The following is a 13,275-nucleotide window of genomic DNA, read 5'->3' as shown; positions in this document are numbered from 1 at the left end:
AGGAATAAGCATATAATTTCCAATACCGCATCGTGTACCAAATCTATCAAAGCTATGTTTTGATTTGCATGACTTGTTAATGAAATACAACAAAACAAATTCGGCTGCATTTTCATTCACAACTAAATTTCAACACATGCTCCATATCCTCAGGATCCATTTTGGATACATATGACTTACACGCTATTTGATCGGTCTCAACCAAACTTGCCAAGTACATTGCCGCACAAAACTCTTGAAATGTTTTATGAATGAATGACACATTGGTTACTCTATCAAATCCTCTAACTGTGCAATCTTTTGAAATCACTCCTAGAGAACAACCCCGATCAACGATATGAGAAGAATCAAATTCCTGTTCCTGGAAAATCAGTTTTGAATCCTGATCTACCAAACCATCTAATGTAGTTTTACCTAATATGATTAAAATCTGATCGAATGAAATGTGAATTTTGAATTGAGCGAATGACATTTCTGATGATTCCCTAGCCATCCAATGCCTGGTCAGGTATTCTATGACTTGATGATACAAACCTGAAATTGTACCAGGAAGTGACTTATTTTGTTGCCATATAACGCATATCATTGCCAACATGAGAGAGAAATGGGACAGAGATTTGATCGTCTTGGTTTTGTTCAATTCTTTTAAAAGGCAGTCCTTGCATTCATGACAGTCACATTCTTTATATTCATCTTCCTCTTCTTCTTTCTCGTCCCCTTCTGTATCCTGGTCTTGTGCGCTAACAAACACGCTGACAAACGTTTCAATGCTGTCATCAGAAAACCCTTCAAGTAACACTTGTACATAACCCTCATAGCAGCTATTGAAATTATCTATTTTATTTGGCCTCGTTATGACTATGGTTTGGCACCCACAGAGCAAGTTATCACTAAGAATCGTATCATTTGAGCCTAGCTCATCATAGCCATCGAAAAGAAAAAGGCACTTGCCAGCAGTTGATGCAATATGATTACGCAATTCCTGTCCAGATACCCTGGGTAAGAGTTGATTAGTTATGGCATCAAACAGATCTTGATTTACTTGAAATTTGCGCATGTCAAGGGCAAACACAAGGTCAAATTTTTCCAGATTGATAACAAATTGTAATTGGGACGGGTGGCAAGTGTCTTCATTAGATGTAGCCCACTGATAAGCAAGTCTTGAGGTCAGAGTTGTCTTACCAGTGCCCGTTAACCCAGATACTAGTATATGACTTAAATGATTACCATGTACTGTTTAACAAATCAGTATACGTATTAAGATGTATATGTTTAACTTCCAAGTTTTTTCATTAGTTTTAACTCAACAAAAAACTCATCTGAGTTGGGGGCTCAGTGATAATAGGAAGATCTTCAACAGCTGGTGCAGGAAGTTCTGAAGCTGCTGTGCCACTGTCGTTGTTAAGGAGTGAGCTGAAATATTCTTTCCATTCCTCAAGCAGTTCATGGTCACTGGTTGGGGCTGATCCATCTCTCTTTTTGACTTTTACCCCTTTCCTTGAGTTCTTCCCAGAAAGCGTGTGTATGATTTTCCAGGTGGTGGTGTAATTCTCCATTTCATCGGCCAGCTTCAGGTCTTCCATCTGCTTATTGAGTGTAGCAAGCTCATCAGATTTATAGGAGTTGTTAAGGCTGGTGTTCAAGTTCCTCCATCTTTCTCTAGATTGACGAGACTTTGAAATGGAGCACCGCTTTTTAGGCCCCATGACAGGGTGTAATTCCCATTATTCCAGTAATTCCTAAATGTTCCCTGTAAGTCCATATTATTCCCAACTAATTCCGAATAAGTCCGGTAAGTCCCTATAAGTCCATATTATTCCCAAATATTCCTGTAATTCTGAGTAACTCCAAATAAGTCCGGTAAGTCCCTATAATTCCATATTATTCCGAACTAATTCCAAATAACTCCTAATAAGTCCAGTAAGTTCATATAAGTCCACTTAATTCCCAAGTATCCCTCTAATTCTGAGTAACTCCAAATAAACCCGTTAAATCCCTGTAAGTCCGTATTATTCAAACTAATTCCAAATAACTCCTAATATATCCCGTAAGTCCCTAAAAGTCCATGTTAATTCCCAAATGTTCCAAATAAGTCCATATAATTCAAAATTTTGAATCTCAATGAGTTCAGGCAATTTAAACAAACCATCACAGGGACATCATGCACCCCTAAACACACCCAGATATATGGGCCCAAAACACTCACCTCCCCCCCACTTGTCACCCCAACACCGTCGCACCTCAGCCCCCCCCACACACACACACATCCATCCCACCCGTCACCACAACAGACAACAACCCCCACTCCACATACACAGACATCATTTAAAGTACCGATACCTTTTATTTCTGAAAAAAATGGCACATTGTTTTTTATCAATTATCTCTGTATGTTTAATGTGATTAAGGGTAGACGAGGTATTGTTGGTCGAAGTAACCTAAAAATCGATTTTCATTATCTAGATCAATATATTATTGAAAAATAACACCTTGATGTTTTGCAAAAGTTCATTCTACAAATTGCATACTTTGCAAATTTGCTTAATTTATTGTTGTTAATGAGTTATGTACGTTTTACAAAAGTGTTGTTGTTTCAGCGCTCTTTACAACGTAACTCAAGAACCACAGGACCTACAAAAGTATATCTGTGATATTTGAATTCTTCTACACGCTCGCTATGAAATGAGCAATGCAGTTTTTGCTAAAGTTCACTATCATTCACAAGATGCCTTGAACTACCAAATCACAACAGTTTGAAATTGTTAATAACCTTAAAAATTCAAGCTTACATGTCATATAGTTGTGCAAACACTCGGCACCCAAAATGATACACCCAACCATGTCTTACCAATTAGATAAAGCATTTCATGTTCTGTATTATTCCCCCAAGGTTACGGTTACACTGAAATAATGCATTGATAGGTCTAATTCAATGGGATATCGACTTACATATTACACACCCCTACCCTGCACAACCCATCAACTTACGACACCCCATCAACAAACTCACATACCCCAACCTCACACACCACAATATATATACAAAGAGTACACATGTGCGCTACACCCTGCCCCCTCACACCCAACATTAACATACGCACACATTCATTGCACACATACACTAACATACGGGGACACCAACAAAAATTAAGGTACACCAAACCACTCAAACATACAAAACCTGAAAAAAACACTTAAACTTTTTAACTGTTTTGTCTGATATTGATAGTTTTCACAAACCTGTCATGATTATGCATCTACATTTGTATACCCATGAGGAGTATTATGCCTACAATGGGACTTTGCACATGTTTACAAGTAGCTGTAAGCCATTGTCTGACATTCTGAAGGGGATTGGAGTTGGCCATGTTGACTGAAGTGGCAGAATATATGAAATAATCCAACAATACATATGACAAGTGGCAGAGGAGTTCCAAACCCAAGTATGGGAGAGGAGTGTCTCAAGGGTGTCTACTGTAACCCAGGACTGTAACTGATCTCTTCTGCATTATATTATTAATTGATGATAGGTGATATGTAGAGTAAATAGGATGGGGAGAACACAAGAGTGTGTACTTTTGGAGGGGAGTTATTGGATGATGTGGTATTTGCAGATTGCCAAGCAAGTATGGTAGTCCTATGGTACAGGTCTACAAAGATTGATGGAAGGCTTGAATGGAAGATTGAAAGAATATGACATGAAAATTCATGTAAAGAAGTTCAAAGTAGTGAAGACATGACGAGGGCCGAATTTTAAGCATCACCATAAATGGACAGCAGAAAAAGCAGGTAACTCAGCATGGGAAGAGTCGTACTAGAGCCCGAATACTAGAGCAAAGATTGGCATGACAAACAAAAGAAAACTCTGCTTTCCAAAGCTTACAAGAAGGACATAAACAGATGCGAGTTGTAAAAAGTCAGTAGTTTGGAGTGTAGCCTGACATGGATCTGAGACATGGACACTGCAGAAAGAGGATACATGTTATGAAACTGGAAGCTTGTGAAATATGGGTGTGGAGAAAAAGTACTTTGAAAGACAGAAGACTAAGTGTTTTAACACTTACCCATTTGTCATCTCTCTTTCAATACTGTGGAAAGAGAGGTTGATAGTATGTATATACAATCAGAAAGAAGAATTGGACTGGAATATAGATGGAACAGCGGAAGGAGGGAAGGGATCAAGAACGCTTGTGGAGTTAAAGCAGGGTCTATATTAAAGTGAACAGCTGTTGATGGGAACAGCGAATTATTACCTGTCAAATAAGGCATAGGCCTATACATTACGCAAGCAAGCTAGGCTACATGGGCAATGGGCATGGTCATGATTCTATAAATATTCGCAATGTGCACTGCTTTGCCCGTTTCAAAAACATTTCAATGGGATTTTTAATTGATCAATTTAGAGGAATGATGAATATTCTCTTCAGTTTCAATATCATAGAGTACAAACAATGTTAAAGAACGTCACAGGCTATTCGAAAAGTGCAGGGCATCATCCCGGTACTGTTGACTGTACTTCAAAAGTACACTCATGTACTCTAGGTTCCAGAGTAAAAAATAAGTACAACTTGTCTGTACCAGTGCGATAATAATCATACATATGAGGGAGGCACTTATAAGGAAGAAGAAGAGAAACATAATTGTGTTGTTGAGAAAGGAATGAGGAAACATATAAACTCGTTTTGTTTCAACATCAGATTTTCTTTACAATGATTAAATTGCAGCATTATAATAGACATGCATATACCTCAAGTGGATAGTGTTTACTTAGAAAAAAGATGACACAAGATGATGACTCAGTATCATTGGTCATGGGAAAGTATGTAACGGGTATGGGTCCCAAGCCATGAGTACGGGTACGGGCACGGGCCCAGACCATGGGTACAGGTACGGGTCCCAGGCCATGGGTACGGCTCCCTAGCCATGGGTACGGGTACGGGTCCGAACCCAAAATAGGGTGCGAGTACGGATACGGAGCCACGGGTACGGGTACGAAAATTGGGACTCGAGTACGGGTACGGATAGGCCTACAGGTCCCAGTATGGGTAAGGATACGGGCCATGGGTACATCAGGTACGGAAATTGGGACTTAATACTTGTATGGGTCCCATTATGGGTATGGGTATAAACAAAGCTATTACTATTGGTGTAAACATTAATTTGATGTTAATTGCTATTAATACACTCTTGATGTAATAAATAAATAAAACTACATTCCGCACCAACAAACATTTATAAAGAGAAATGTATTATGTCATAATCATATGCAACATAAGTTTGAAGTTGTTTTATGAACCATGAGTTCCTGAGACATTTTTACTTGCTAAGTACTCTCATTTACAAAAAAAATGTAGAACTGGTTTAATTGTGTGGAATCAGATCCTTTTCCAGGATCTGTGGTGGAATTAATCAAGTACAAAAAGAGATTTGATGTGGTCTTAGTGAATCGAGCAATATATTGGGATGTGAAAATCATCATGTGAAAAAAAATATGTCTGCATGTGTATTGACACACAGATTGCACAAATAATAATTTCAACATACATTTAGTAATTTCATCCAATTTAATTGTTTTGTCAATTTTCCGAATAAAGAGCCTAGCTTTCATCATGTTCATTTCATGCACATCCACACATCCCTTCTACTTCTAAGGTAATACTGGACAGGACCAGGCGGTATAAATATCCAGACTTAACTTCTTACACACAATGATTAATAATATCATTAATTATGCACATCTGGACAACTATATCCAAGTTTTATCAATACTTTACCTATTAGCTTCTGTAAATCATAAATTTCTGTAAACATGGCGGTAAAGGAACTCTATTCATTTGACTCCGATGCACAAGCATGTGGCGGAGAGCTATGCTCACACAAACATTGACATGTAGTTCTTCATGTGTGCACTTGTGCATGCAGGAGAGTCAGTGTATTGGGATGGGGAATATTAAAATGATGAATAAAAGCTATAATAATGATATTAAACATGATAACTTGAAATTCACCACAAAGGACAATTCTTGAAATGTTTTTCCAGTTTGCTGGTTTTTTTCTGTACCATAGTGTGCACGAATGCGACATGTATAGGCCTACATATGTATGGGTGCATGGCATAAAGTGTGCACTGCAGTGTAGAGACTGTCACAATCTACACAGAATGTAGCATAATATGTACATTTTGTCAGTGTAGCATTGGCTAGATTTAAGTTTTTCTGGGCCCTGGGCCAGGCTAAAATTTAGGGCACTTGCTATATGGATAGTGGATCCATGTGAAGAGTTATCCATGTGGATCCATATGTTACTCACCACCCAAACCCACCCTATTTGTTTTGATTATGATCAGTAACTGAGAGGAGAAGTAGGAGAGGAGTTAACATGCATCTGGGAAGTGAGAGTAGATCTACTCTCACTTTCAAATTTGTATTCACTTGTAGGCCTATGTATTGATTTGTCCTGATTGAGCACCATTGTCTCATGTTATGGTTAATGAATATAAAACACAGTTAATTTGTCCTCATTGAGCATCATCATTGTCTCAAATTGGTTGTTGTCTTGCATGTTTATTTAGGTTTCAAGTTTCATTGTTTGGTAACTTATAATATCTACGGAAGAGCTGCCATACACCTTCCAGCATTTTCCTCCATAATGTGTCTGTTTATTGAATTGTGTTCAATATTGTTTTCAATGTATTTACCATTACCACTAGGCCTAGTATAGACTACTCTAAGGTCAAGTGGTTGTAATGATAAAAAAGGAAGGTAGTGAACCTGCAAGTTTTGGTAACATTTGTAGACTCCTATATAGGCCTAATAGGCCTACAAGTGAAGTGAACTTGCTATCAACCCAAGATAGCACTCTCCATTGATTGATCGATTGACATATAGGTACAGGATGAAAGTCCCATCCTGAGATGGGTAGGCCCTATCTGACACCACAGGGGTTCAAATTGCAATCAATTGCGGGAACCTGTTTAGGTTCTCGCAAAGGCTTTGCGAGAACCTTCGGTTCTCATCAAAACCAGGCTTCTGATTCCTGCAAAATATTGAGAAAAATAGGTAACCTTAATTTTTGTGCAGTTTTTCTGACAGACAATGCATGTTGCTTTCACTACCCTTTCACAACAATGCTCAAACTTAAAACTAGTTCTAAGTTCATCTGACCAATCGGCCACTGTTGCCTTTGTCACCGATTTAATTTTTGCCTTGGAACAAGGGATAGATTAACTACCAGAGCAATAATTTATGAATACAATTAATATATCTCCCTGCACTATCATATTTCTGCTGCAGAAAGGTAAAATATATAACACAACATGCGATCTGAGACTTGGAAGCTTACGAGAACCAATTTTGGTTCTCCTAGTTGTAATCAAGCGAGAACCTTCAGGAGAACCGGTTCTCGTGTTCTCCTCGAATTTGAAACCCTGCACCATTGTATATTTTATACTCACAAATACATACATGAGGTAGGGTGTGGTTCTACCTGGTAGCACATTCGGAAACAACATGGAAAGTATTTGCTATCTACTGCAGATATACATATAGATGACGTTTGCACGTCCAAGTGGTTTAATTTGGGGTCCTGGACATGTACCTTCAAATGCAATTTCTGGGAAGTCATTTTGACTTCTGTGAAATGCATGTAATTTGTGACACAATCTGGTCCATGGGGGGCAAAGGAGGCATTTTTGAAAATTGATTTACTGTAATTATTACATAATACGAGGGTCATTCAATAAGTTCTACCCGTTGGGTCATAACTTTTGTTTTGTTGTTTAAAGAGTGATAGAGTTACGCAATCTGCTGTTTAGTTATCAATTAGAACTTTGCAGAGAAACATGACAAGATAGCTTTTTATTGTACCTGATTGAAATACCAAAAAGTATGTCAATAATTTGGTGCACTCTTAGCTATAATTTTTGCTTTTGGCAAAACATGCACATGGAGGCCGGATTATGTGGTTTTATATTAAAATTCCACTCAGCCAAAATTATTCCTAAAATATATAGGAATATCGAATAGACACGAGAGGTTCTTTAAATATTTTAAGAAACTCGTTGGAAGTTATTGTAGGACGCGTTTCGATTAACTGTGATCAAATTAATTTGATCTATTTTGGTTAATCTCATCAGCTACATTTTGCTGTGTTTGATCTTAGGATAGATGCCCATTTTAGGCTGTTTTGTCGCACATATATACCAAATGACTGTCTAGCTTTTTGATATTCAAAATGGTAGATGTGCGGATCAAACACAAAAGTGTGTTATATTTTAATCTTCACTACTTATATGGATGTATCTGGTCTTGATAAGACTAAGAAAACAAACCGATATAATGAACAAGTTTGAAAATACAACATACTTTGGTTTTTGTTGGTTGAAACTATGATTATGAGCCCGTTTTAGGCATGTTTTATAAAGTTCTATACATAGGCCTACAGTGCAGCGTTATAAATGTGCATATAAAAGAGCCTTATTATGAGGACCATATGATTACCCGATTGGGTGTGGTTTTATTATGGTTCATTATAAGGTCTATATATTTAAAATAACATGTTAACATGCAGATCAGGTACGTATAGGAACAATGGAACTAGTGTAACCAACTAAAGTGTCAAGGAAGCTCGTAAGGAAACATTCATGAAGATAATGTGATGATAGATAATTAATTTTCATCTAATAGATCCAACAAAATAACGAGGTAACGTGAAAGAAACACTGCTTGTTATTTTGGCCGTTTAACACGCAGTTCTATATGGGCGGACATAAAGTCATAATTTCTTGAATTATGACTTTATGTCGAACTTTGCTCTGTTTACCTACAAACACAACAAATTTGGCTGATTCCATTTAGGTGCAAGTTGTGACATGTGTAAACATTACAAATATGCCAAAAAATCAGGTTAAAAAAAAAAATTCACCAAATTCATATTAGATTGTACATTATGACTTTAAATGGCACTTCCCTGTTTAAATAGTGAATCCAAAATGTCATCAATATTAATTGAAATGCCAGTAAACTTCAACTTGATTTGATTTTTGTATTTTTGAAGATTTGTATTAAAATATCATCAATATAGTTGGAACATGTTGTCTAAATAGTCAATGTGTACAGTGTAAATAAGTAATTTACATTTCTTTATAGCTGTTGTGTTTATAAATTTAACAATTATGAAGCAAATGGGATTTTAAAGTTTCCAGTCATAGAATTCAGTTTGTGTGTAGTTTACTTGAAAAATGAGTTGTGGAATAAATACTACTATGACTATGAACTTTTAAGCAGCCAGTATCAGCTGTAGTGACCTGGAGTAAATGTCCCATTGGGACTAGTCGTGTGGGGGTGCGTGTGTGTCGATCCTTGTGTGCCCTATAAAAAACAAGCAATTTTCACTGTGAAATCTGCATCATCATACAGGTGTTTGGTTTTTCACACCCTCATAGATTAGGTTTAGGGGTAAAACCCAGGGTGGGGGTTGTCCAAACAAGTCTTTTTCTGCATTTTAGGTCTTTCCAAAAAGGGAATGGGCTACTTTATCATGCCCTCTTTTTGGGTAAAATATTCCCCATGCAGTCTCAAAGAATGACCTGGGGGATTTAATCAAATGACTCCCTTTTATTTTTGGTGTCAATTCTCTCACTGAAAGACACCTAGTTTCAACTTGGTGTCTGCACATCCCTGTCATTTCCAAATTCGAGTGCCCCTTCCCATCTGGAAATAGGGCTTCTTTTCCTTTTTCCTGTTAATCCTTTCATCTACTGAAGTAATGAAATATATACTGTTTTAAAATTGAGCCTATTGTCAGGTCAGCTGGATATGAAGTTAGTGAATTTAGACAAAAAAATCATTCTGTGAGAGATTATCAAAAAATCAATGTTTTTCACTTAAAATTAATATTTTATTGAAAGACTAGTCTTTAATTGATGTCTAACAGGTTTTTAGAAGTCAAAATTGACAAATGTTTCCTAATTGAAGAAGCATTATTTAATATTTGAGGGATTTTTAAAAACTGAAGGTTTGAAAAAAAGAAGAAAAAAAAAGAAGAAATCTGACCGTCCGACCCAACTTTCCCATTTTCCCACTTGAGGGCAACACAACAATAATTTTTTTTGGCCTAAGTGGATTTACAAGCTATAGGCTATAGGCCTATTTACAAAATGTTACAGAAAAATGTACAAGATTGCAGTTCCTTAATAACAGAACCGTAGCCACGAGTGCAACACCCCCCCTCCCCGAACCTGCAAAAGTATACAAAAGTCCCAAAATTTAAAGCATTTGCGAGCGTATATAGCGAGCCAAAACAATTGATTTTTAAAGCTTTTTTGGTCAAAAAAAAGGGTCCAAATTTGGGGAAGAAAGTCCACTTTTCACAAAATTGCACCACCTTTTGGAAAAAAAGCCTACTTTTTTCAAAATTCAGCACCCCCCTAAAAAAAAATCGTGGCTACGGGCCTGCTTAATAACAAGATAATTGGACAAAAGACATGTATATGAAATTCGCACATACACTATAGTAGGCCTACTGAATAATTTTGATATCAGGTCCAGGCAAGATAATATTAAAATAGAAATTAATTTCTTCAGACTCAGACAGAGTGCCCATGACATTGATTTATCCTCAATAGTAAAACACTTACTCCCAAATACCCCCCGAAAAATACAGCAAAATTTTTATATGCAAGTTGGAACTGACTAAATTTTTTTTTTCTACATGTAATAGGCCTATATTTTCTTTTCTCCCAACAATTACTTTCATTTATACATAGTTAACACAAGTAGAGAACTTTATACATTTCATTTAGTGTGTTACCATGGTAATATGGCTACCTGAGTGTCAAAACTCTGAAAATACCATTAGCCTCTGACCCCGTGCCAGGTTCAACGGGAGGGCTAAGCACATAGCGGGTATTTCAAACTCCAAAAAGCACTAATACAGTAATAGTTGCACACATGCAATATCCACATGTAGTTATTACTGTGGATTGCACATGTTTATACATGTACAGCTATTTTCTACGCAGGCTAAGAACTACCGGGAAAACTAAAAGGTGAAATTTTGTGTTTACCGGGCAATTTTCAATTTTACAGTATAGCATTTTAGCCCAAAATAAATGTTAAACAACATGAAAATTCCCATTTTAAATGTAATTGTGTGTACTGTGTACATAGCCTTTATACCCTATACAGTGTACATGGCATGCATGTATGTAGGTAAACACTTGAAAGCTCTTGAAAATAACAGAGTATTGACAGTGAGTTTGAATTTGTAACCACTTCTATTTAGATAAAAATTCCTTTAAAAGGAATAGGGTGGGCAAATGAAAAATTGTCAAGAGAAATGAAAGTATGAGTAAGTCTTCACAATTAAAAACAGGGAAAATATGACACAACATCGATTTCCAATGGGGGAATAACACAAAACGTACGGTTCTTACATTATGCAGACTGGCAGACTGGGGCAGACTGGCAGACTGTGGCAGACTGGCAGACTGGATTGTTGCATGTTCATGAAATACTTTCCATCATTATAAAACTGTAATGTTAACAGGTCATACTTAATAATTGTATGTATTCAATTCAATTCAATTATTTAACAAAATACCCCTATTGTATTGAGCAATATATTTGGGTTGACCCTCATGCTAGGAATTCATCCTCTTGTGTTCCTAGTATTATAATGGATAATACACGTAGTGTCACTAGGATCCGCAACATGCTCATCTATCAGGGGCACAGTTCTTTAACCCCAATACATTTGTACATTCATTGAATGACCTTTTAAAATATGGGGATAAAAACTCATACTCTGCAACTTCAGGTCAAATTTTGCACTATGATTGTTTAATTCAGGTTATTGGGCTATGCCATTGGGATGCGGTCATTGTGGTCCATAGTGTGTGTTGGCCTAGATTTATGATAAATAGGATGGAAAGTGGTTGTCAAATCTTAATAGTGTTAGTGACCCTATCACCCTACAGACTTTTTATTCGATGTAAAATATTTGATGTAACATATCTACCGTATTTTTTTAATCTATTCCCATTCTATTTTCAGTATTTAAATGTTTAGGGGCTGCGCAATAATTATGAGCCCCCAGTGTGTGTGTGTTGGGGGGGGGGGGTAAATTTCGAAACGGCTCACCAAAAATTGCTTGCCCCCGGGGCCCCCCTCTCGGCCCGCCAAATATTCTTTGCCCCCCTTGCACATCCCAATTTACAAACCTTAAATGGTCTTGATAAATGTTGCGAGCGCAGCGAGCAGGAAATTTGCATATTAAAGCGTTTCAGTACCGTACCGTTTTGCCTTTTTAGCACGTTTTATTCAAAAGACGCCCCATGAATGTGTGCCAAAAATCGCTTGCCCCCCTTTCGCCCCCCCCCCTCTCAGCTTGCCAAAAATTGCTCCCCCCCCTTTCGGCTCGGCAAAAAATTCCCCCCTGAATTTTACCCTCACCCAGGGCTCATAATTATTGCACAGCCCCTTAAGTTCTAACGTATGTTTGATGACATAAAAACGATAATATATTTTTACCAGATATTATACGTATTCATATATCGATTTTACGTCAGACATTTGTTGTAGCTTGTTGTCTCGCTTTCCTTCACACCAATTTTTAAGAACCTGCACAAATCTGTGGCAATTTGAGCCTGTATGACCCTGACATGACCTTGATAATTTTTGTCCACCATTAGGGGTAGTTCTAACCTGACATTACTACCACTAGTATACCAAATGGTATATTTTGATACTAGTCTCATATTCTGCCCCAGTCTGCCAGTCTGCCCCAGTCTGCCAGTCTGCATAATGTAAGAACCGCAAAACGTATAACCAAAGTTAAAAGAATTTTTAACTTTATATGTTTATGATTTCACACCACCAAATAGAATTATATGGTTGTGCGCCCTTAATTTCACTTCTTAGAAAAACCCATGGATTCTCAATTTAAGCATTAAAATGAGCAGAAATTTGCATAATTTTAGCCAAATTTGGATTGGTCATGATTAGTAATACTATTTCCTGCAAGTGTACCACAGATGGGCGAGATCAAATAACTTTTAATGATTTTAAGCAGCCTTTTCTTTACAGAAACACTGGCATGGTTTTGCCTGTAAAATAGGCAATTCCCAGACATCGTAGACTTCGAGGGCCAGTCGTAAAAAATAATGACGGTCAACCTATATTTTTTCCCAGCCAGAGGGATCAGGCAAGGGCTGATTTCAACCATCATAGCTGTCGCTTAAAACTGAGTCGCTCCTGTGAAGAAAAAATGACGTTT

At 37.2% G+C, this 13,275-nt stretch overlaps 2 protein-coding genes across 2 annotated transcripts in view; one reads left to right on the top strand and one right to left on the bottom strand.

Annotated features, from left to right (window-relative positions):
• Positions 1-13,275, top strand: part of LOC140163202 (uncharacterized) — a 155,810-nt gene that overhangs the window by 58,760 nt on the left and 83,775 nt on the right. The window lies entirely within an intron of this gene.
• LOC140163296 (protein NLRC5-like) lies at positions 113-3,368 on the bottom strand. The gene is made up of 2 exons (XM_072186695.1): positions 3,317-3,368; positions 113-1,233 (listed from the first exon to the last, which is right to left on the bottom strand). The coding sequence occupies exons 1-2, from the start codon at positions 3,366-3,368 to the stop codon at positions 113-115; spliced, it is 1,173 nt and encodes a 390-aa protein (XP_072042796.1).

The sequence above is a fragment of the Amphiura filiformis genome, chromosome 10, assembly GCF_039555335.1.
Source record: "Amphiura filiformis chromosome 10, Afil_fr2py, whole genome shotgun sequence".
Taxonomy (NCBI): Eukaryota; Metazoa; Echinodermata; class Ophiuroidea; order Amphilepidida; family Amphiuridae; genus Amphiura; species Amphiura filiformis.
The sequence above is the reverse complement of the archived record's forward strand: the minus strand, read 5'-3'. Positions and strand labels throughout refer to the sequence as shown.

Coding starts and splice junctions, on each gene's coding strand:
- LOC140163296 (XM_072186695.1), bottom strand. CDS start 3,368: ATGGCCAACTCCAATCCCCTTCAGAATGTCAGACAATGGCTTACAGCT. Junction 1,234..3,316: donor ACAATGGCTTACAGCTACTT/GTAAACATGTGC, acceptor TTTGTTAAACAG/TACATGGTAATCATTTAAGT.